The following is a 20,607-nucleotide window of genomic DNA, read 5'->3' on the forward strand; positions in this document are numbered from 1 at the left end:
TGCCTCGGGCTGCGCCGCCTCCTTGGGCGAGTGCGGGCGCTTGGGGCTGTGCCCCGGCGGGCTCCTGGGGCGCTTGCGCTCCTCCTTCTCGTACCGCCTGTGGGCGTCCTCGTGCCGGCGCCCCCCGTGCCGCTCCCACTCCTCCGCGCGCTCCCTAAAACCCCCCGCATCAGCCCCAGTCGCTGCGCATTCCCTGGGGAAACTCACCGGTCGTGGCGCTCCTTGCCGCGCTCCCTGCTGTCCGATCGGGCGTAGCGCCCCTTGCGCTCGGAATGCTCGCGCTCCTGATACCGCTCCCTGGGGCGCGGCCCCTTCTCCCACTCGGGCTCCTGGTGGTAGCTGCGCGGGTCCTTGGGCACGTCCCCGAAGTACTCCGGGTACTGGTAGGGCTCCGCCTGGTGGAACCCTGGGAACGCGGGCGGCTGGTACTCGCCCGGGGCGTCCTGCGCCCACTCCGCCTCGGGCGTGGCGCCGATCTGCTGGGCGTCCGCGATGGTGTTCGGCTGGCTGGGCAGCGTGGGGTTCACGATGGGCGGCACCAGCTGCTCCGCCAGACTGTTGGTCAATGTGCCGTAAACGGCCAGAGTAATCGTCGTGTACAGCCCTGGAACACACGGCTGGAACTCGAGCGAACTCAACAGGTTCGGTAGGTACCTTTGAGCACCAGGCCGTCGGTGGGGATGCGGCGCACCGCCTGGTCAGGGGCGCACTCCAGATTGATTTTGCCATTCTGGTCGTAGGCGAAGGCGCCCAGGGCCTCGAACGTGCTGGCGCCCGGCTTGCCCAAGTCGTTCACGAAGAACTCGATCTCGAACTGGCTGGGGTTGGTGGCGCCCAGGCGCACGCCCCCCGGGAAGTCGGCCTGCACCCGCGCCCCCAGCGGGATAATGCGCACCTCCGTCACATAGACGGGCTTGGGGAACTGCACCAGGTCCAAGTTGATCTCCTGCAAAACGGGCGGTTGGAAAGAGGGGCGCCTGGGGGCAGAGGCCCGCTTACCTCGGTGCTGTCGTGCGCGAACGTGTCGAAGAACAGCAGCTCCTCAATGCAGTCTGCCATGGTCGCTCTGGGGCGAAGCCCTATGAATAAACTCCTCTGTTGATTTTCACCACCTAGTTGCTAAGGTTACCTGCGGCAAAGTTTCATCGGTGTCAACAATGTCAAACAAATGTGGGCTGACTGGGCCCTGAATGGCAACGCTGCAAGAGGCCGCGACAGCAATTTAATTTCCCGTACATTTTGGCCGTTTTCCGAGCAACCCTTTATAGATGCATATTTCTGAACTTCTTCCGTCGAAAGGAACCGTTCGAGCTGGAAAAACTCGCATGTGGGATTTTGATTTTTGAATGGCAAAATTGCAAGAGGCTGTTAGAGGCAGAAGGTTTTTTTTTTTAATCAACGAACGAATTTTTGGTTCGGAAATATAAAAATTTCCGGTTTTTTCTGTCGAGAGTTCTCGATCTTGGTGCTCATTCCAGCCTTACGGCAGTAATTTGCTGTATTTTTGGGCAACTGCGCGATTCTAAATAAATTTTCCATGTAGATGCCGATGCAAAACATCCGGAAAAATTTTCAGTTTTTATGTCGTTTTTGGGTGCAAAGAGTCGCTTTGGACCAGTAAACGGCTCCTATGTCAATATTTGACCGTAATTGGACGTGGGAGGATTCTGGAAAATTTCGAAATTTTCCCCAAAATTTTTCCGTGATTTTGGAAAATCGGGCAATTGCTGGCTTATCATTGGACCTAGCGGAAAAGTGAATACCGGCTGTTTTATAGCGCTTGACACGCTCTATCGACTGGTGCAACTGGGTTGCTTCCAACTGCTCTGGTTGTGGAGATAATTGCAGTTTTTTGAAAATCATGTTTTGGCCATTTTCTCGAAACCCATCCAGTGTGGAAAGCTGCCAGAGCGCCAGTGGACAGGGCGTGGCCAGCCGGAGATTTTACCAAGAACAACTTTTTTCGATAGGAAGCTTCGTTTGCGAGAAAAAAATTAAAATGGGAAATTGCGGAAAAATCCAAAGGGTTTGACCCTCTGAGATTTTCGGCAAAAAATTTTTAATTTTTTTTCCGAACCATTACTTGACAGGCGGTTAGATGGGGAAAAGTTGCACGGCAAATCGACTTTGGTTGGCTCGAGAAAAATTACCCCTGGGAGCTACAGGAGAAAGACGAAAAATTTTGTACCGGCCCTTATGGAGGGGAAATTTTCCAAACCGAAGAAAAGCGTCAAATAACAATGGACTTCGTTGAAATTCACACCGAATACTGCTGGGGGGGCGAAATAATTTTCAGTCAAAAATCCAGTTTTTCCTTTCAATGGTTGTCGATGTTGGCGCCCATCCCAAGCGGGAGGGACGGAGACAACGACACGTCCAAAGCGCGACTGCTTTAACCGAAATGTTGCGCTTTGCAGGCAATTGATTATTGCAATTATTGTCAAAATTTTTAAATCAATTTTTCAATCGGCAATTGAATCAATTTATAGATTTTTAGTTTCCAAAAATAAAAAATAAAAATTTTTCTCGWCAACTGAGTCACCCTGTACATTAGCAGGATGCTATCGGCGCCCTGACCTTAGCAGGATTATCATCAGGCCGACCTTGCAGTGCGATTAATCCGGCAGTTGTTGCTCGACTACTGCGTGTTAAATGGGTGACGAGGCAGCTGGGCGCACGATGGAAGCCTTTTTCGTGGGCGTGGACGTGGGCACGGGGAGCGTGCGGGCCGCCCTAGTGGGCGCCACTGGGAAAATCGCGAAAATCCACGCGAAACCGACGCGCACCTGGAACACGCAGCCCGACTTCTACGAGCAATCGAGCGACGACATCTGGTTGGCCGTGGTCGAGTGCGTCAAGGTACCCCCGCCTCCCGGGTGGCTGATCCCGTCTAATCGCGCTGTTTCAGGCGGTGGTGGAGGGCGTGCCCCCCACCCAGGTGAGGGGCGTGGGCTTCGACGCCACCTGCTCATTGGTCTGCCTGGATGGGGAGGGGCGGCCGCTGACAGTGAGCCCGACGGGTAAGTGGGCGGGGCCCCAACCAACGAGTTGAGTTGACGGCGGTTGACAGGGCGCGACGCGCAGAACGTCATCCTGTGGCTGGACCATCGCGCTGTCAAGGAGACGGAGTTTATCAACGCGCAGCGCCATCCGGTGCTCAACTATGTGGGCGGCAAGATCTTCCCCGAAATGGAGACGCCCAAGCTGCTCTGGCTGAAGCGCCATCTGCCGGCCACGTGGGCGGCGGCCGCCCACTTTTTCGACCTGCCGGACTTCCTCACCTGGAGGGCCACTGGATGCGAGTCCCGGTAACTCACTCACTCACTCACTCACTCACTCAGTCACCTGAACTCTGCCCGTGAAAACCAGGTCCTCCTGCTCGCTGGTGTGCAAGTGGGCGTACGAAATGACAGTGGAGGGCGTGGAGGGCTGGAGCCCCGCCTTCTTCGAGCAGATCGGGCTGGCGGAGCTGGCGGCGGAGGGCTGGCGGCGCATCGGCGCCCACGTCCAGCCGCCAGGGAGCGCTGTCGGTAATAGTCGTAACTAAGTAAGGTGGAGAGGATACTGATTGAGACCGCGCCCTAGGGCGGGGCCTGTCGGCGCGCGCCGCCGCCGAGCTGGGGCTGTTGGCGGGCACGCCAGTGGGCACGTCGATGATCGACGCCCACGCCGGCGGCCTCGGCCTGATTGGCTGCCAGGCGGAGGGCGTGGCCGCCGCCTTCGACACGCGGCTGGCGCTGATCTGCGGCACCTCCACCTGCCACATGGCGGTGTCGCGGGAGGCGGTGTTCGTGGGCGGCGTCTGGGGCCCCTACAAGAGCGCCATGGTGCCGGGCTTGTGGCTGAACGAGGGCGGCCAGAGCGCCACCGGCAAGCTGCTGGACCACGTCATCGACACGCACCCGGCCGCCCCTGCAATCCGCGCCAAACTCCCCGAAAACACGTCAGTTGCTTGCCGCCCCCCAACCGAAAAGCACATTTTTCGCCTAATTTCCCCTGTAGGCACATGGTGGAGTACCTGAACGCGCTGCTGCAGGCGATGGCCAGAGGGCGGGGCCTGGCCAGCCCCGCCCTGCTCACTGAGGAGCTGCACGTTTACCCGGATTTCCATGGCAACCGGCTGCTGGCCGACCCCAGCCTGAAGGGCATGGTCGGTGTTGCCGCCCGCTCGGGCTTGGCGGGTTGTCTGACGCTTTTCCCTGTTGCAGATCAGCGGGCTGACGCTGGCCAGCGACGAGGAGAGCCTGGCGCTGCTCTACTTGGCAACGGTGCAGGCGCTGGCGGTGAGTAGGCGCAGCATATATGGGCGCAACGGGGTTTTGAGCGGGCSCCGACTGTTGCAGTACGGCACGCGGCAGATCCTGGAGCGACTGACGCAGGCGGGGTACGACCGGCTGCAGTCCACGCTGATCTGCGGCGGGCTGAGCAAGAACCCCATTTTCACGGGGGCGCAGGCCGACGTGTGCAAGCTGCCAGTGGTGTGCCCCCACGAGGTGGAGAGCGTGCTGCTGGGGGCCGCCATCCTGGGGGCGGCAGCCGCCCAGCACTTTGACAGTCTGGAGGCGGCGGTGCGCGCCATGGGCGGGGGCGGCACCGCAGTGCCGCCCGACCCCGCCCTCCAGGCCTACCACGACCGCAAGTACCGGGTGTTCCTGCAAATGCACGCCGACCAGCTGCTCTATCGGCGCCTGATGCGCGAATAAGCAATGCTGAATAATAAAACTGGAATAATTAAAGCGAGTGGGGTTTTTTTGGGCCGCCCGGTACCCGCCGGCTTATCGCGGCCAATCCAGTGTCCCGTTAATCGGCGATCGCCGATCACCGTTGCTCCTCTCATTCGCCCATCTTGGCCGACTATTCGACGCAAATCGTTCGCGATGCACGCCACGCTCGCCCTGATCGCCCTCGTGTGTGTGCTGGCCGCCCCCGTGACGTCCAGGGCGCGYCGCCCCAAGGAGACGCAGCCGCTGGTCGACCAGCGGCAGGAGGGCGGCTGGAACGTGCGCGCCGACCTCAAGAACTTCGTGGTGGTGATCGTGCCCAGGGCGGGCGCGCCCCACAGCGGCCTGCTGGAGCTGCTGACGCGCGGCCTGCGCCCGCCCCCGCAGGCGCACTTCATCCAGTCGAAGGCGGCGCCCTACCAGGTGGACATCAGCAAGGCGGGCGCCGCGCACCTGCGCAAGGACGAGATCCTGGCGACGCAGAGCCCGCAGGAGGCCGCCCCCGGGCGGCGGCTGCGCGCCGCCAAGGCCTTCGTGCTCACCGTGCCCGACCAGGAGTTCGACGTCACGCCAAAGGGCGGCGAAGGGATGAGCCTGCTGGGGGCGGCCGAGCAGTGCGGCCCCGACATGAGGCGCGACGCCCTCGGCGTCTGCCGCCCCGTCTAACTGTAGTTGCACAATAAAGCGAATAAAAACAACAAACTGGCTTTGACCGTTCGGCCCAGTTCCCCCGCCCCAGCGGAGCGAATGACCCGCAGGAGCCGCCGGCGGCTAATAATGGTGCAGGACATGATCGGCAAGCTGTGCATCTCGACGCAGCCGCAGCTGCTCAACCTACTCTACCCGCCTGTCAAGTAATTGTCCGGAAAAAAAATTGAAAATTTTTGGCCGAAAATCTCAAAGGGTCAAACCCTTTGGATTTTTTCGCAATTTCCCATTTCATTTTTTTTCTGGCAAACGAAGCTTCCTATCGAAAAAAATTGTTCTTGGTAAAATCTCCGGCTGGCCACGCCCTCTCCACTGGCGCTCTGGCAGCTTTCCACACTGGATGGGTTTCGAGGAAATTGCCAAAACATGGTTTTCAAAAAACTGCAATTATCTCCACAACCAGAGCAGCTGGAAGCAACCCAGTTGCACCAATCGATAGAAAAATTTTGGAAACTAAAAATCTATAAATTGATTCAATTGCCGATTGAAAAATTGATCTAAAAATTTTGACAATAATTGCAATAATCAATTGCCTGCAAAGCGCAACATTTCGGTTAAAGCAGTCGCGCTTTGGACGTGTCGTTGTCTCCGTCCCTCCCGGTTGGGATGCGCCCCAACATCGACAACCATTGAAAGGAAAAACTGGATTTTTGGCTGAAAATTATTTCGCCCCCCCAGCAGTATTCGCTGTGAATTTCAACAAAGTCCATTGTTATTTGACGCTTTTATTCGGTTTGGAAAATTTCCCCTCCATAAGGGCCTGTACAAAATTTTTCGTCTTCCCCCTGTAGATCCCAGGGGGAATTTTTCTCGAGCCAACCAAAGTCGATTTGCCGTGCAACTTTTCCCCATCTAACCGCCTGCCAAGTAATGGTTCGGAAAAAAAATTAAAAATTTTTGGCCGAAAATCTCAGAGGGTCAAACCCTTTGGATTTTTTCGCAATTTCCCATTTTAATTTTTTTCTCGAAAACGAAGATTCCTATCGAAAAAAGTTGCTCTTGGTAAAATCTCCGGCTGGCCACGCCCTGTCCACTGGGGCGTTGGCAGCTTTCCACACTGGATGGGTTTCGAGAAAATGGACAAAACATGGTTTTCAAAAAACTGCAACTATCTCCACAACCAGAGCAGCTGGAAGCAACCCAGTTGCACCAGTCGATAGAGCGTGTCAAGCGCCATAAAACAGCCGGTATTCACTTTTCCGCTAGGTCCAATGATAAGCCCGCAATTGCCCGATTTTCCAAAATCACGGAAAAATGTTGGGGAAAATTTCGAAATTTTCCAAAATCCTCCCACGTCCAATTACGGTCAAATGTTGACATAGGAGCCGTTTACTGGTCCAAAGGGACCCTTTGCACCCAAAATCTAAAGAAAAACTGAAAATTTCTCCGGACTTTTGCATCGGCATCTACATGGAAAATTTATTTGGAATCACGCAGTTGCCCAAAAAAACAGCAAACTACTGCCGGAAGGCTGGAATGAGCACCAAGAACGGGAACGCTCGACAGAAAAAATCGAAAATTTCAATATTTCTGAACCAAAAATTCATCCGTTATTGAATAAAAAAAACCTTCTGCCTCTAACAGCCTCTTGCAATGTTGCCACTCGTGTTTTTCAATTTCCTCGCAAAATCGAGTCGAAACGAATTTCGGTCAAAAATCAACATTTTTACCGTCTAACTATCTAACCGTCTTTGCACAATAAAGCGAATAAAACCCAAAAAACTTGCTTTGCCGGTTACTGCTTTGACCTTTTGGCCCAGTTCCCCGCCCTAGCAGAGCGAATGACCGACAGACCGGCGGGTCATTCGCTCCGCGATCGTCCACCATGCGCCTGCCCCTGTGCTGGCTGCTGCTGCCCCTCATGGCATTGGCCGCCCCCGCTCAGCCGCCCCAGAACATCCAGGTGAGTCACGCGTCCTGTGGCCGCCCTTTACTACTTGGACCGACCCTAGGTCGACGGGCTGTCCCTGGTGTGGTCGCCCGCCTCCCTGCGGGCCGCCGCCGCCCTCCTGCAGCCGGCCCTCCACGGCCCCAGCCAGCCAAGGGGGCGCGCCCGCCCCCCAACGCCAGAAAACCCCACTTTCCATAAGTAAATGTATTGCAACATCATCGCCCTGTACACTTTATACAACAAGAAACCGCATTATACAGGGTGGTCCGCCAATCTGCCCGTCGAGTGCAAATGGCGCTTTGGCTTCGTCGGCACAGCCCGCGCGCGGGGGCTCAGCCCCCGCGCTAGACCTTCCGGTGGGGCTTGCGCCCAGCGCGCCCCTGCGCCTCGTTGTCGGACCCCGAGCTGGGGGCGCCTAAAACACAGCCCTGGTCAACCAACGCCCGCATCCCCGCCCGCTCCCTACCTTTCAGGTGGCGCCCATTGCTGCGCCGGTACTCCCGCTCGTAGGGGCTGTAGCTGCGCAGTGGGGGCGACGCCCCATACTCAGAGTCGTAGGGGGGCGAGGGGCTGCGTCGATCGTAGCGCTCGTACTCCGAGTAGACGGTCGACTCGGGGCTGTAGCGGCCGCCTGCCGGGGGCGGCGAGCTCATCCGGCCGAGCGGCGGCGGCCGGTGGTCGCCCGGGAACATGCCCGGTATAAAGGGGGGCGGCAGCCCCATGTCGGCCGGCGGCGGGAGCATGAAGGGGCGGCCGCCCAGCGGCGGCGGCAGGAACGCCAGTGGGGGCGGCGGCGACTGGGCGGGGTCCGGCGAGAGCGCCAGCTCCCCGTTCTGCAGCAACGGCGACTGCACTCCTGCAAAACCGCACGACAATGACAGTGGAAGAGTGGGATGCCGGTGGCTTACTGAGTTGGCTGCGCTCCGTGAGGGTGAGGCGGTTGCGCAAAAGGGCGGCCTCCTGCCGCGCCTCCTCCAGCTTGCGCTCCGCCTGGCGGCTGGCCACCCAACGCTCATGCGCCTGCTTCTCCAGCAGCGAGATCTGGCTCTTGAGCGCCACCTCCTGGCTGACGATCTCCTGCTTCAAGCTGTCGTTCTGCGCCCTGCGGCCCCAATCGCTCATTAATCACGTCCCCACCACTCAGAAACTGCGCACTCACTTGTAGTTCTGCAGCTCCTCCTGCAGGTGGCGGCTCAGCTGCGACGTTGTCGTCGCCTCGCCCTCCTTGGCCGACCACAGCGCCTCGTAGTGACTGATTTCCCTGCAAATACCTAGAGTGAGTACTGACTCCTCACAACCTCACGGCAGGGGGCGTTACTTGAGCATGCGCTCCTCCTTCTCCTTGAAGTAGCTGGTGAGCACGGTCAGCTTGGTGCAGCTCTCCACCTTCTCGCGCTCGGTCTGCTCGTAGTGGGCGCGCAGCTGTTGCAGCTGCGCCGCTAGCGCCTGCAGCTGCGCAGGGCAGTCGCGGTGCGCCTCGCGCGCCTCTTTCAGCTGCTCGGCGCAGCGGCGATTGTCGGCCTGCAGCTGCTGCAGCTGGGCGCGAGCTTCGCTGCCCTCGACCTGCTGCGGATCCTTGACGCTCAGCTTCAGCGCGTCATACTGCATCGTTTTCGTGCGCAGCTCGCGCTCTAGCTCGGCTGTCTTCTGTTGCTGCGCCTAAAACAACCGGGTTAGCACAAAGCTGCGCAACCAGCTGCCCTGCTACCTACCGACAGATCCTGCTGCAGTTGCAGCTGGCGCTCGGCCGCAGCTTGCTGCGCCCCCAGCTCCAGCCGCACCAGCTCCAGTTGCTCCTGGGCGGCCTGCAGCTGCGCCTCCTTCAGCGCGTGGCCCTCTTGCAGGCCGCCGATCAGCTCCTGCTGCTGCTGCAGCCGCTTCTGCATCTGCTCGATGTTCTCCTTCAGAATGTCGCTGCCGTCCGACGACTGCAGCATCTCTCCGATGATGCGATTCAGCTCTATCCCCATCTCCGTCGAGTCGTCCAGCTCCTTCTCCAGTGCCTGCACCTGCGCCTGCAGCTGCAGCTTCTCCTCGTTGAGCTGCGCCAGCCGCCCATCGTCGGGCTGCGCCACAGGCTGCGCCGCCGGCTCCGACTGCAGCGCCTCATTCTCCTTGCTGGTGGCCAGCAGCTGCTGCTCCAGCCCGTTGATGCGCGCTATCAGGGGCGCAGCCCTGCGCCACTTATCCAGCAGCACCCACACGAAAATCAGCACCAGAACGGCCAGCGCCGTGGTCGACAAGTAGAGGAACATGTCGGTGGTGAAGGCGCCCAGCAGGTCCAGCTGCTGCGTCTCGTTGCCTCGGGCGCACGTCTCCTCGTCGGCAGGGCGCCCCAGGCGCTTCAATAGCCATCCGGCCGCCTCGCTTGGGGCCGTCGCCTCCCCTGGGGGCGCCGCAGCGCCCCCAAGAACACTCGCGCTTGCATTGAGCGTCAGCTCGGGGCTTTCACTGACAGTGACATTGACGGGTTCTTCTGGATGAGCGGTGACAGTTTGCTCCAGCGTCTCGGAGGCAGGCGGCGCTTGATCGATCCGTTCCTCCACAGGTTCAAGGGAACGTTCCCCAGTTAACTCCGAAGCGGAGGAATTGAAGGGTTCCGCTGGAGGCTCCGGAGGAGGAACTTGCTGATTGACGTCGTCCTCAGGGGGTTCAACAGAGGCTCCCTCAGTAGACTCTGATGGCGATTTGAGGGGCTCCGGTGGAGGCTCTGGAGGATGCACTTCATTGACAAGAGGGGCTCCCTCAATTGACTCTGGGGAAGCATTGATAGGCTCCGGTGGAGGAGGCACTTGACTGACAAGGGGAGATTCTTCATTTGACTCCGGTGTAGGAGGCACTTTCTTGACAAGAGGGGCTTCCTCAACTGACTCTGGGGAAGCATTTACGGGCTCCGGTGGAGGCTCTTGACTGACAGGAGGGGCTTCCTCAATTGACTCTGGGGAAGATTTGTGGGGCTCCGGTGGAGGAGGCTCTTGACTGACAAGGGGAGATTCTTCATTTGACTCCGGGGAAGATTTGACTGGCTCCGGTGTAGGAGGCACTTGACTGACAAGAGAGGCTTCCTCAACTGACTCTGGGGAAGCATTTAGGGGATCCGGTGGAGGCACTTGATTGAGCTCAACTGGTGCCGGTGGAGGCTCCTCAATTGCGGCGCTTGAATCGTTGACGGTTTGCATCGGAGGCTCCCGAGGAGCCTCCTCAGCTGGGGGCAAATGGCGCTCTGCACTCTCCTCCATTCCAGCCGGGGGTGCTTGCGCAACCGGCTCCTCCTCGTCCTCATCCCCATCCTCCTCATCGTCGTCCTCTTCCTCGGCCTCCACTGGCTGCTCGAGAGGCTCTGAAACACCAGCGCACTTAACCAAACGGACCCCAAACCAGCCCAAAGCCTGCTGCCTTACCAGTGGGCTGAAAGGGGCCCCCAACGGGCGCCTCCGTGGTGAACTCCTGCAGGTCCAATGGGATGCGGGTGCCATCGACGATCTCGAAGGCAGACTGCGTGGTGGTGGGCAGGGGCGGAGCCTCCACATCGACCAGCAGCTTGGGGCTCTTGAGGCGGCGCGTCTCCACCACATGGTCCGCGTTGACAAAGCCGCGCCGCCCCCCGATCTCGACGCCGATCAGCTCGGGGCGGCTGCCGCCCCCAAAGCTGTAGATCAGGACGGGCTCGTCGCGGGCAAAGGAGAGCATCCCGGGCGCGATGCCGTTGTAGCGGAGCCGCGTCTTGCCCTCGGCGATCAGCTCTGCAAGACGGGGGAGAGTGAAAGGGGCCCTGGCGGGGCGCCGACCTACCTGAGCACTGCGGGTCGATGCACAGCCGCTTGTCCGAGAGGGCGGCCAGCGCGGGGCTGCCCGCCCACAGCAGCGCCAGGTAAAATGCGAGCTTAAACGCGCTCATTGCTAGTTACTGTCAGGGCAATTTCTGGTTTATTTGGCCACATCACTCGAGTGCCCCCCTGTCATAACATGCCAACAGCGTCAACTGTCAACCTGCGTCAGAGCCATCGGCGAATTATTTTGTTAGTTCTTCTAATTCTAGTAATTAATTGGCGATTGCTGTGGGCAAATTTTTAGTGAGTTTTTGGCCCCAATAAAAGGGAAATATCAAAAACCCGCCTGCCTCCTCTGGCATCCTTGTTCAGCCCCAGAAGTTTGGATAGGTTGTCTCGCTTTTCTCGCCTGGGACGGGCAGGTGTCAAGAGCTGTCAAGGGCAGTGCAGGTTAGTTGACGCCGTTATGTGAGTGCCCCCGAGGCCCCAGAGGAAATTGGAGGATGCCCCCGACCAGACGCATAGTGAAGGTGCTGCGCAACGGCGCCCCCGACGGCCCGCGGGTAAGTGCTGCGCCCCAATCGCCACCGCAGTGTTGAGCGATGTGCCCCCGTAGATAGTGGCGCTGCCCGAGTCGCCCGACGACTGCCAGCAGCTGCTGCAGAGCTTGTGGGGCTGCGCCCCCCTTAGGATGTTCCTGGAGGACGGCAGCGCGCTGACCGACTGCGATTGCCTGCGCGATGGAGACACCGTCCATGTGTCGAGCGGGGAGGGCTTCGCCCCCCGCTGCTCGCCGGACGAGTGGGTGACGCTGAACGTGGGGGGCACCAGCTTCAGCACCACGCGCAAAACCCTCACCATGGCGGAGCCCCACAGCATGCTGGCGCGCATGTTTTCGCAGGAGAGCGAGTTCCAGCCGAGCCGCCGCGACCGGAACGGGGCGTGGCTGATCGACCGCAGCCCCCAGTACTTCGCGCCGCTGCTGCACTACCTGCGCTGCGGCCAGCTGGTGCTGGACGGGGGCGTGAGCCCCGAGGGCGTGCTGGGCGAGGCGCGCTTCTTCGGCCTCGACTCGCTCATCCCCACGCTGGAGCAGATGCTGCTGGAGACGCGCGAGTGTCGCGACGAGGCGCCGCTCACGCGCCGCGACGTCGTCGACGCGCTGATCCGCAGCTCCAACTCAGAAGTGCTGCGCTTCCAGGGCGTGAACCTGGCGGGCGCCGATCTGAGCAAGCTCGACCTGCGCGCCATCAACTTCAAGTACGCCAACATGCAGCGCTGCAACCTGGCGGCCGCCAATCTGAGCTGGTGCTGTTTGGAGCGCGCCGATCTCTCCCACGCCGTCCTGGACAATGCGCAACTGTCGGGCGTGAAGGGGCTGCGCGCCGTCATGGAGGGCGCCTCGATGCGCAACTGCAACTTCACCGACCCGGTGGGCGGGGCCAACCTGGAGGGCGTCAACCTGAAGGGGGCGTGTCTGGAGGACAGCGATCTGGGCGACGCCAATCTGCGCATCGCCAACTGCCGCAACGCCAACCTCAAGAACTGCAATCTGCGCTCGGCCGTGTTGGCTGGCGCCGACTTGGAGGTAAGTGCAGCCGGCTACTTCGGGGGCGTGGCTAACCTTGGGGGGTGGGGGGCTGTTGCAGAAGTGCGACCTATCGGGCAGCGACCTGTTCGAGGCCAATCTGCGCGGCGCCAACTTGAAAGACGCGGTTTTGGAGCTGATGCAGACGCCGCTGCACATGAGCCAGACCATCCGCTGACCGGCCACCAATAAACGCACAGGCTTCAAAAAATCGCTTTATTCCTCGTTCACGTTCCACAGCTTGATGTCGCCGTCGTCGCTGCAGGAGGCGAGCAGCCCCGTGACGGTGGGGCTCCACGCCACGCAGTTCACGTCCTGCTGGTGGGCGCGCTCCACTGCGCCCACCAGCCCGAAGCTGGGCGCGTGCTCGTCACCGCCCGCCTCCTCCTGGAAGATCCTGATGGCGTCGTCGCCGCAGGCCGTCGCGATCAGCCCTAAAACAAGCGCATCAGTCCTGATCCTCGCCCCCCTTTTTAGCCTTACCAGTGCGCTGGCACCAGGCCACGTCATAGATGGTGCCCGAGTGGTGGCCGCTGACGGTGCACACGCACTTCCACGTGGACTCGCCCTCCGGGACGGCCACGCCCTCCTGGTTCCCCGCCGGGTACCCCCGCCAGACCTTGAGGGAGGAGTCGTCGCTGCAGGAGACCAATCGGCGCCCGTCCGCCTCGAAGCTCAGCCCCCACACGGTGGAGGCGTGGCCTGTGAGCGTGCCGCAGCAGATCCAGTCCCCATCGCTCGCGTCCTCCCTGAACAGCTTGATCGTGTTGTCGTAGGAGGCGGAGGCCAGCAGGTCCTGGGCGGGGTGCCACGCGATCTGCAACCCCATTGGCTGCACTGGTCTGAGTTGCCCCACCCCCTCCACCCACCTTTTTAACGTCCTGCGAGTGGGCCTGCAGCACTGCGGCGCAGTCGTACTCGTTCTCCTCGGCCACCTCCCACACCCACACCGACTTGTCGCGGCTGCAGGTGGCGAGGAATTGGCCGGACCGCGACCAGGCCACGCCCTTCACCTCGTTCTCGTGCCCCTCCAGCGTGGCGTTGCACTCGAACTCGCCGCCCTGCCGGTCCCAGATGCACGTGGTGGCGTCGAAACTGGCCGACGCTGCAACCCAAAGCGGGGTAAAAGGGGGCGCACCACAGGCGAGACTCACCGAGGAAGTTGCCGCAGGGCGACCAGGCCACCTGCCGGACGGTGCGCTTGTGCCCGTCGGTCAGCACCACCTTGTTGCCCCACTTGCCCAGCAAGTCGCGGCCCCAAATGCGGATGCAGCGGTCCTCGCCGCACGAGGCCAGGGCCTCGCCGTTGGGGTGCCAGCTCACGTTCCACACGCGCCCCGACCCCTTGCGCAGCGTCTGCGCTAGCTCCAGCTTCACCATTTTGTTGCACTGTAACTGGGGGGCCCCCTTGTCAACCAGTGTCAACCGCGCAGACTGTGTGGCCTTAACCTCAACCTGTCTGCGACTGGAGGTGTTGCTGTCCTTGTCTCCAGTGCCCTTAATAAATGCGTAGGGCTTCAGCGCCCGAGAGTTGAAGGAATTGTGTTGGTCGGGGCCAAACGGGGTTTTTCCCCGTTTAATTCCCGGCGTGCTTGGGTGACAGGCTGAAAATTCCCAAACCTGAACTTTGAGCCATCAACCACAGAACATCCGCCTGATGGCGGATGTTCTGTGCAGTCAACAGTCAAAACAAGTGAAGCCAGAGGCGAGCATTGTAAGGTTAGGAGTGTTTGTTTGGTGTAAAGGGCCCCATTAGCCGCAATGGACGAGGTGGATGACCCGATGGAGATTGACGAGCCGCTGCCGGTGAGCGCCATCATCGAGCGCACCCCTGACAAGCTGCAGGCGCCGTAAGTGCTGGGGATTGTGGGSGCCTGGGGGCTGACGCCCGCGGCTTTTTCAGGCAGGCGCAGAGCATTCTGATCGAGGACGACGACGAGCAGGCCGTGGWGGCGCCGGGGGCGGAGCCCCARSCGAAGGAGATTATCGACTTGGTGGAAAAGCCGCGGTCCAACCGGTGCATCAACGCCGGCTGCGCGGGGGCCAGCGCCCAGTTCCTGGCGGCCCCCGATTTCTGCCTCTCGTACTTCCGGTAAGGGGGCTGGGCAGGAGGTGGATGGGGGCTGAACCGCGGGGTTTTTAGGGTGAAGAAGTCGTCCAGCCACAAGGCGGAGATTTGCATGGCGTGTTATTGGCGCGCCGTCGAAGACAACGACAAGCTGGCCACCAGCCTGCAGGCCGGCCAGTTGCTGTTTGAGGTGGACTTTCCGATTATAAACGAAACGTTGCAAATCGACGACTCGGACGAGGAGGGGCAGGAGGGCGACGCGCAGAAGGACAGCATCAGTGAGGAGAACTTGGAGTTTATCACGCGCAACATCGAGTCGGTGCTGCTGGAGACGATGGAGCGGCTGGACATGAAGTCGCACCTGCAGCGGGAGCGCGCCTACCTGCACTCGCGGGCGCAGTCGGTGGGGAGCGAGTGCGCCCAGCTGAGTGAGGGGCTGAAGCAGGTGCGCAGCACTCTGGACCGCATGCAGATCGAGCTCTACAACGAGTTCCGGCCCGAGATCAAGGCGCAGAAGGGGCTGATGATCCTGGACGATTTCTCGCTCAGCCCCACGCTGCAGATCCGGCCGGAGAACKTGCCGGTTCTGGACGTGGCTGCGCCCGCCAAGCTGGAGGCGCTCGGGGCCCGGCTGGCCCCCCTGGCCACGCCCACTGTGCCCGTCGACCTGCCAGTCAGCTTGGAGCTGGACAAACCGCCTCCGGTAGTAGGTAGGCCCTTCCCCCAATTGTTGAGGCAGTTAATCCAAGGGTTTCCCGTGCGCAGATGGCATCTACTACATCAGCAAGCAGAACAACTTCCTGGGGTCGTGGATCAAGGCGCGCCTGCAGCAGATCATTCCGGCGCGCAGCGCCTACAAGGGGCAGTTCTACAAGAGGACCCACTACCGTCTGGTGGAGCTGAAGCAGCAGCACGAGCGCATCCTGGAAGGCAAATACGTCGGTGAGTGCGCCCCATTTGCTCCCGGTGTGGACAGTTGCTAAAACCCAGTTAAAACAGCCTACTTGGGGCCGTGCAAGTCGCGCCTCACTGTGGGCTCCCGAGTGCTGTCCCAGTTCAAGGAAACGAACGCCGTCGCCCAGGGCAAGCGCCCCCGCGCCGTTCCCTATTATGCGGGTGTCGTCGGCGAACATCCAGTGGAAAACAACCACTTCCGGTCAGTATCCGTTCGGCCTGTTGGCAAAGGGCGCATCCGCCACAACGTCCTGACTGTTCAGGTACCTGATATTCTTCGACATTGGCTACGCCCAGTACGTGCAGCACTCGGACGTGAATCTGATCTTCGAGGCGCCCGAGCACGTGTGGGAGGACATGCCGGAGGACACGCGCCCCTTCATCCGCAAGTACCTGGAGAGCCAGGACCGGCCGATGGTGAAGCTGAGCAGCCAGCAAAAGGTCAAAGTCGAGTACAACGGTGAGTGTTTGCGCCCTCTTCGAGGTGAGTGGGTGACGGCTAATTGGGCGCATTGCAGGCAAGTGGTGGCTGTGCACCGTCAAGAGCGTGGACTGCTCCCTGGTGCAGGTCTACTTCGACTCGATCGAGCGCTGCGAGTGGATCTACCGCGGCTCGACGCGCCTCAGCCCCATGTTCAGGGAGGAGCTGGCGGCCACCACGCGCCACATCGGGCTGCGCACGCCCAGGAAGCTGGGCGCGGTAAGTACCAGCGCCAGGGCCCTGCGCGGCATAATGTGGAAGTGTTGGGCGCAGAACGAGTCCGCCACCGTGGTGCAGTACAAGCGCAACGACGACTACGTGCAGCAGCCGGCCGCGCCCGACCAGGCGCCCAGGGCGGTGGCGCGCAAGAGCACCACGCGCCCGAACCGCGTCAGCCAGCCGGCGCCCAAGTGCGTGCCCTTCTTGCCCACGGCCATCAACGCCGAGCCGCCCAATGCCGCCGGGCCCACCAGCAAAATCATGGTCAGTCGCCCGCTTCGCCCCGCCAAACCCCCATTAACAGGGCTTTTTTGGCTGCGCAGTACTTTACGCCCAGGGACCAGCAGGTGACCAAGCGCGAGTACCGGGCGCACCAGTGCAGCAGCGCCTGCAAGGCCTACATCACGCACAACTTCGTGAAGCTGCGCGGGCACAATCCGCTCAGCAAGCCGCTGCTGTGCGGCTGGGCGCGCATGACGCTGAAGGACCGCGGGCGCAAGTCCATCATCTACAAGGCGCCCTGCGGGCGCATGGTGCGCGACATCAGCGAGGTCCACGCCTACCTGCAGGCCACCCAGAGCGAGATGACGGTGGATCTGTTCGACTTCAACCACATGGTGCGCTGCCTGGCCGAGTTCAACGTCGAGTGCGTGCCTGATCCGAAGGATCTCTCCTCGGGTGAGTCTCAGTGTGAGTGCAGATCGGCCCTGGGGGCGTGGCTTGACCGGGTGGGCGTGTCTAGGGTTGGAGCAGGTGCCCATCCCGGTGATCAACGGCTTCAACAACGACATGCTGGACTTCTGCAACTACTCGACGCGCCGGGTGCCGATGGAGGGCGTGCACATGAACCTGGACGAGGACTTTCTGTGCGGGTGCGACTGCGACGACGACTGCGTGGTGAGTACTGCTCCCCCCCCAGTCGGATGATGTATGTGAGTGCTGTCCTTTTCCCGGCCATGGCAGGACAAGCTGAAGTGCGCCTGCTGGAAGCTGACGCTGGACGGGCTGCGCTACTTGGGCAAGGACGTGGAGCCCACCTCCGTGGGCTACATCTATCGGCGGCTGCAGGAACAGGTGATCACCGGCATCTACGAGTGCAATGCGCGCTGCAAGTGCAGCGCCACCTGCCTGAACCGGGTGGCGCAGAACCCGATGTCGCTCAAGCTGCAAGTGTTCAAGACGCACAATCGCGGCTGGGGCATCCGGTGTTTGAACGACATCCCCCAGGGGGCGTTCATCTGCATCTACGCGGGCACGCTGCACACCGAGCAGACGGCCAATGAGGTGAGTGCGCGGCGCAGGGCCACGCCCCCCTAACCCTGGCGGCTTGACAGGACGGCAAGCAGTACGGGGACGAGTACTTTGCCGAGCTGGACTTCATCGAGACCGTGGAGAAGTACAAGGAGGACTATGAGGAGGAGGCGCTGGAGGACGAGGAGGGCTCGGAGCCGGAGCGCCAGCGCGACGAGGACGAGGAGGAGGAGGAGGCCAAGGCCTCCTCCAAGAAACGGTAGGAGCGGGCGAAAGTGGGACGCCGGGCGCTGAACCGCGGTCGTTTGGCAGGAACGTGTACATGCACGACAACGACTTCCAGCCGGGGCAGGTCCTGAAGCAGCTGCCCCCGCAGGGGATCAGGGCGCGGTTGCGCAAGCGCAAGGAGGAGCCCGAGCCGCAGAGCGCCGCCCTGGAGCAGGCCACCGAGGACATGGACACCGTCACCATCAGCGACGACGACGACGGTGAGGCCTGCGGGCGGAGCCCCCGACCGGGCGGCTGATAAATGGGGTTGTTCCAGATGGGCGCGAGGTGCTCAGCTTCAACCCCATGGCCAAGGAGGTGGACGAGCGCAATGCCAAGTACCTGTCGGTGCGCGAGCTTTTTGGGGCGGAGGAGCGCGACAACATCTACATCATGGACGCGAAGAACGCAGGCAACATCGGCCGCTTCCTGAACGTAAGTTGGGCGGTTTCCGTTTGGGTCGGGGGGCTGATTTGGGGGCGTGCTGCAGCACTCCTGCTCGCCGAACGTGTTCGTGCAGAACGTGTTCGTGGACACGCACGACGTGCGCTTCCCCTGGGTCGCCTTCTTCTCGCTGCAGTTCATCCGCGCAGGCACCGAGCTCACCTGGAACTACAACTACGACATCGGGAGCGTCCCTGGGCGCATCCTGTACTGTCACTGCGCCTCGCTGGAGTGCAAGGGGCGCCTGCTTTAGATTAGGTTGGGCAATTAAACGATGGTTGTTTCTAAGGCAGAGCCCGTTTTATTCGCGCAGCTGCAGCAGCGCGGTGTAGCTGCGCCCCAGCTCGCTCAGCTCGTTGACGGCGGCCACGTAGCCGCGCTGATGCTCGAGCAGCTGCTGCAGCGCCTCCGCCAGGTGGTCGCGCAGCGCGCGCTGCGCCTGCACCTGCTGCTCCAGCTTCAGCCGGTTCAGCTTGAGGCCGTCGACGATGCCGTGCAGCTGCTGCAGGAACTCCTCCCGGCCGCTGGCGGTCTCCATGGCGCGCGGGTAGTTGTCCGCCACCGAGTTGAGCAGCCCCAGTTCCTTGCGCATGTAGCGCCGCTGGTCCTCCAGGCTGTTGTACAGGCTGTAGTACTGCTTGGTTTCCTTGTGCTTGGCCGCCACTGCGGTTTTACCCAGTTTACGCCCCATTATCCTCTATCCTACTTTGTAGCTGCAGTACCTTGGTCGTAGAGGTCGAGGAAGCGGTGCTGGTACTGGGCGAGCTCCGCCCTGCAGGGCACGTCGTCCACAATGCGGTGCAGCCGGGCCACGGTGCGGTTGCGGTTCGCCAGCTGCCGCCTGGCTTTGAGGGTCCCCAGGCGCAGCTCCTCCATGTCGCTGGCGCTGGCGTCGCGCCCCGCCCTAGGGAGAAGGGTGAGTAAGAGTCTAGGGGGCGCAGTTGGGGGCTTACGCGAGGGATCCCTGGAGCGCCTGCAGCTTCGCGCGGCACTCGGCCTTGAAGTCGGCCTCCCGGCGCTTGAGCGCCTCGTTGTGCAGCACCAGCGCCTCCACCCGCAGCACGGCGCTAAATAGGGGATTTGGCATTGAAGGGACCAAAGTGGGCGATTGGGCACCGACCTGCGGTCCATCTGCTGCTCCTCGGCGTCAAGCTGGGCGCGGGCGCGCTCGGTTTGCTGCTGCAAGTCGCGCGTCTCCTGCAGCAGGCGCTGCTCTTCGAGCAGCCGCGCCTGGAGGGCGGCGCGCTGCTGGGCGCAGCGCTCCAGCAGCTGCGCCTGGGGCGCCGCCTCCTGCAGCTCCAGGGAGAGGGCCTGGTAGTGCTGGCGCACTTGCGCCTGCTCCGCCTCGTTCAGAGGAGGGGCCTGCGGCACCTCCTCCAGGTGCTCGGGCTTGGGGGCGGCGCCCCGCGGCTCGTACTCCTGCAGCGTGACCAAGACGCGCGACTTCACATCCGGGGGCGCGGGGCCCTTGCGCTTCAACCGGCGCTGCGGCCTGTACAGCTCCTCCACCTCCAGCATGTGGAGGTGTGGGGGCTGCGCCCCCCACTCGGGCACCTCCTTGCGGAACTGCAGCAGGGCGTAGTTGCGCATCTGGGCGCAGTTCTGCTCCCGCGCCTCCATCGAAGCCTTCACCAGCCACTGAAACCGCAGTTGCAGCGAATTTGTTGCGGACAGCCCCCGCACTCACCTGCACCACCGGGAACACATGCTCCAGGTCCAGCCCCTGCACCTGGTGGGGCTCGATGCGATGGGGGCACTGGACGCGCGGCAACACCGCCACGATCTTCTCCGATAGGGCGCTGCGGACCAGACGCCCCATTGAGGCTTAATTGGGCGCGCTTGGCTACTCACGCACATCTGCTGGCCGATGGTGGCGTTCTCCTGGAACAGCAGGTCCACGTCCAGGTCGACGCTCAGCGCCTCCAGGCACCAGCTGAGCCCCCCGACCACCTTGTCGAAGGGGCTCAGCCCCTTGATGCGCGCGCGGAAGTAGCCGGCGGCCACCAGCAGGTCCACGATCTCCTGCAGCTTGCGCGACTGCTCCTCATCCTGCAACACCGCACTGTGGACGGGGGCCCCTGAAGCCGCGCTGCTCACTGCCACTGAGGCCCGCTGGAAGCGCTGCAGCAGCTCTTGGTTCACCTGCGCCATTATTTACACCGTGCATAGGTTAGGTCGTAAACAAACGCTGACGTTTACGACCGGAAACCCCCACTAGATGTCGCCTAGGAAAGTGAGGTTCAGT

General features: G+C 61.5%; 8 protein-coding genes and 1 long non-coding RNA gene across 11 annotated transcripts in view; 5 read left to right on the forward strand and 4 right to left on the reverse strand.

Annotated features, from left to right (window-relative positions):
- LOC109542501 (protein virilizer) overlaps positions 1-1,414 on the reverse strand; it is a 2,992-nt gene extending 1,578 nt beyond the window's left edge. The window contains exons 1-4 of the mRNA XM_048663061.1: positions 1,000-1,414; positions 655-946; positions 208-604; positions 4-154 (exon numbers count right to left, since the gene is read on the reverse strand). Of these exons, the coding sequence (XP_048519018.1) occupies positions 4-154; positions 208-604; positions 655-946; positions 1,000-1,059 (900 nt within the window). The 5' untranslated portion in view covers positions 1,060-1,414. The remainder of the gene's footprint in view (positions 1-3; positions 155-207; positions 605-654; positions 947-999) is intronic.
- A 1,116-nt stretch (positions 1,415-2,530) lies between these two features.
- Positions 2,531-4,737, forward strand: LOC109546929 (FGGY carbohydrate kinase domain-containing protein). Its single transcript, XM_019918108.2, has 8 exons — positions 2,531-2,859; positions 2,909-3,020; positions 3,071-3,308; positions 3,370-3,530; positions 3,586-3,943; positions 4,003-4,150; positions 4,209-4,283; positions 4,344-4,737. The coding sequence occupies exons 1-8, from the start codon at positions 2,653-2,655 to the stop codon at positions 4,701-4,703; spliced, it is 1,659 nt and encodes a 552-aa protein (XP_019773667.2). The 5' UTR covers positions 2,531-2,652; the 3' UTR covers positions 4,704-4,737.
- On the forward strand, positions 4,706-5,423 carry LOC109546940. Its single transcript, XM_019918118.2, has one exon. The coding sequence runs from the start codon at positions 4,707-4,709 to the stop codon at positions 5,385-5,387; it is 681 nt and encodes a 226-aa protein (XP_019773677.2). The 5' UTR covers position 4,706; the 3' UTR covers positions 5,388-5,423.
- A 1,661-nt stretch (positions 5,424-7,084) lies between these two features.
- LOC109542354 lies at positions 7,085-7,538 on the forward strand. The gene is made up of 2 exons (XR_002172414.2): positions 7,085-7,332; positions 7,382-7,538. It is a non-coding gene; the product is annotated as an uncharacterized LOC109542354 (long non-coding RNA).
- Positions 7,510-11,301, reverse strand: LOC109542353 (transport and Golgi organization protein 1). Of its 3 annotated transcripts, none has more exons than XM_048662815.1 (9): positions 11,113-11,301; positions 10,722-11,063; positions 10,649-10,660; positions 9,033-10,618; positions 8,639-8,979; positions 8,480-8,581; positions 8,229-8,422; positions 7,787-8,176; positions 7,510-7,735 (listed from the first exon to the last, which is right to left on the reverse strand). In XM_048662815.1, the coding sequence occupies exons 1-9, from the start codon at positions 11,216-11,218 to the stop codon at positions 7,665-7,667; spliced, it is 3,144 nt and encodes a 1,047-aa protein (XP_048518772.1). In that variant the 5' UTR covers positions 11,219-11,301; the 3' UTR covers positions 7,510-7,664. The 3 variants fall into 3 exon arrangements, with proteins under 3 accessions (XP_048518772.1, XP_048518773.1, XP_048518771.1); XM_048662816.1 differs by having other exon boundaries at positions 9,033-10,138; positions 10,322-10,660; XM_048662814.1 differs by having other exon boundaries at positions 9,033-10,660.
- Positions 11,302-11,498: 197 nt separating this feature from the next.
- LOC109542355 (BTB/POZ domain-containing protein KCTD9) lies at positions 11,499-12,889 on the forward strand. The gene is made up of 3 exons (XM_048662819.1): positions 11,499-11,653; positions 11,707-12,678; positions 12,740-12,889. The coding sequence occupies exons 1-3, from the start codon at positions 11,594-11,596 to the stop codon at positions 12,854-12,856; spliced, it is 1,149 nt and encodes a 382-aa protein (XP_048518776.1). The 5' UTR covers positions 11,499-11,593; the 3' UTR covers positions 12,857-12,889.
- Positions 12,881-14,166, reverse strand: LOC109543264 (probable cytosolic iron-sulfur protein assembly protein Ciao1). The gene is made up of 4 exons (XM_048662820.1): positions 13,833-14,166; positions 13,548-13,783; positions 13,162-13,495; positions 12,881-13,112 (listed from the first exon to the last, which is right to left on the reverse strand). Exons 1-4 carry the CDS (start codon positions 14,056-14,058, stop codon positions 12,895-12,897), a joined length of 1,014 nt encoding a protein of 337 aa, XP_048518777.1. The 5' UTR covers positions 14,059-14,166; the 3' UTR covers positions 12,881-12,894.
- Positions 14,167-14,314: 148 nt separating this feature from the next.
- LOC109543261 (histone-lysine N-methyltransferase eggless) lies at positions 14,315-18,654 on the forward strand. Its single transcript, XM_048662813.1, has 15 exons — positions 14,315-14,528; positions 14,582-14,770; positions 14,822-15,456; positions 15,512-15,688; positions 15,746-15,902; positions 15,964-16,160; positions 16,219-16,400; positions 16,455-16,664; positions 16,724-17,078; positions 17,143-17,297; positions 17,364-17,684; positions 17,735-17,910; positions 17,964-18,139; positions 18,196-18,353; positions 18,409-18,654. The coding sequence occupies exons 1-15, from the start codon at positions 14,440-14,442 to the stop codon at positions 18,613-18,615; spliced, it is 3,384 nt and encodes a 1,127-aa protein (XP_048518770.1). The 5' UTR covers positions 14,315-14,439; the 3' UTR covers positions 18,616-18,654.
- Positions 18,641-20,600, reverse strand: LOC109543259 (coiled-coil domain-containing protein 93). Its single transcript, XM_048662818.1, has 6 exons — positions 20,218-20,600; positions 20,050-20,161; positions 19,483-20,000; positions 19,316-19,429; positions 19,085-19,266; positions 18,641-19,025 (listed from the first exon to the last, which is right to left on the reverse strand). Exons 1-6 carry the CDS (start codon positions 20,511-20,513, stop codon positions 18,664-18,666), a joined length of 1,584 nt encoding a protein of 527 aa, XP_048518775.1. The 5' UTR covers positions 20,514-20,600; the 3' UTR covers positions 18,641-18,663.
- Positions 20,601-20,607: the final 7 nt, after the last annotated feature.

This window comes from Dendroctonus ponderosae, unplaced genomic scaffold (assembly GCF_020466585.1).
Source record: "Dendroctonus ponderosae isolate FM_Combo_2020 unplaced genomic scaffold, Dpon_F_20191213v2 Dpon_F_20191213_12, whole genome shotgun sequence".
NCBI lineage: Eukaryota > Metazoa > Arthropoda > Insecta > Coleoptera > Curculionidae > Dendroctonus > Dendroctonus ponderosae.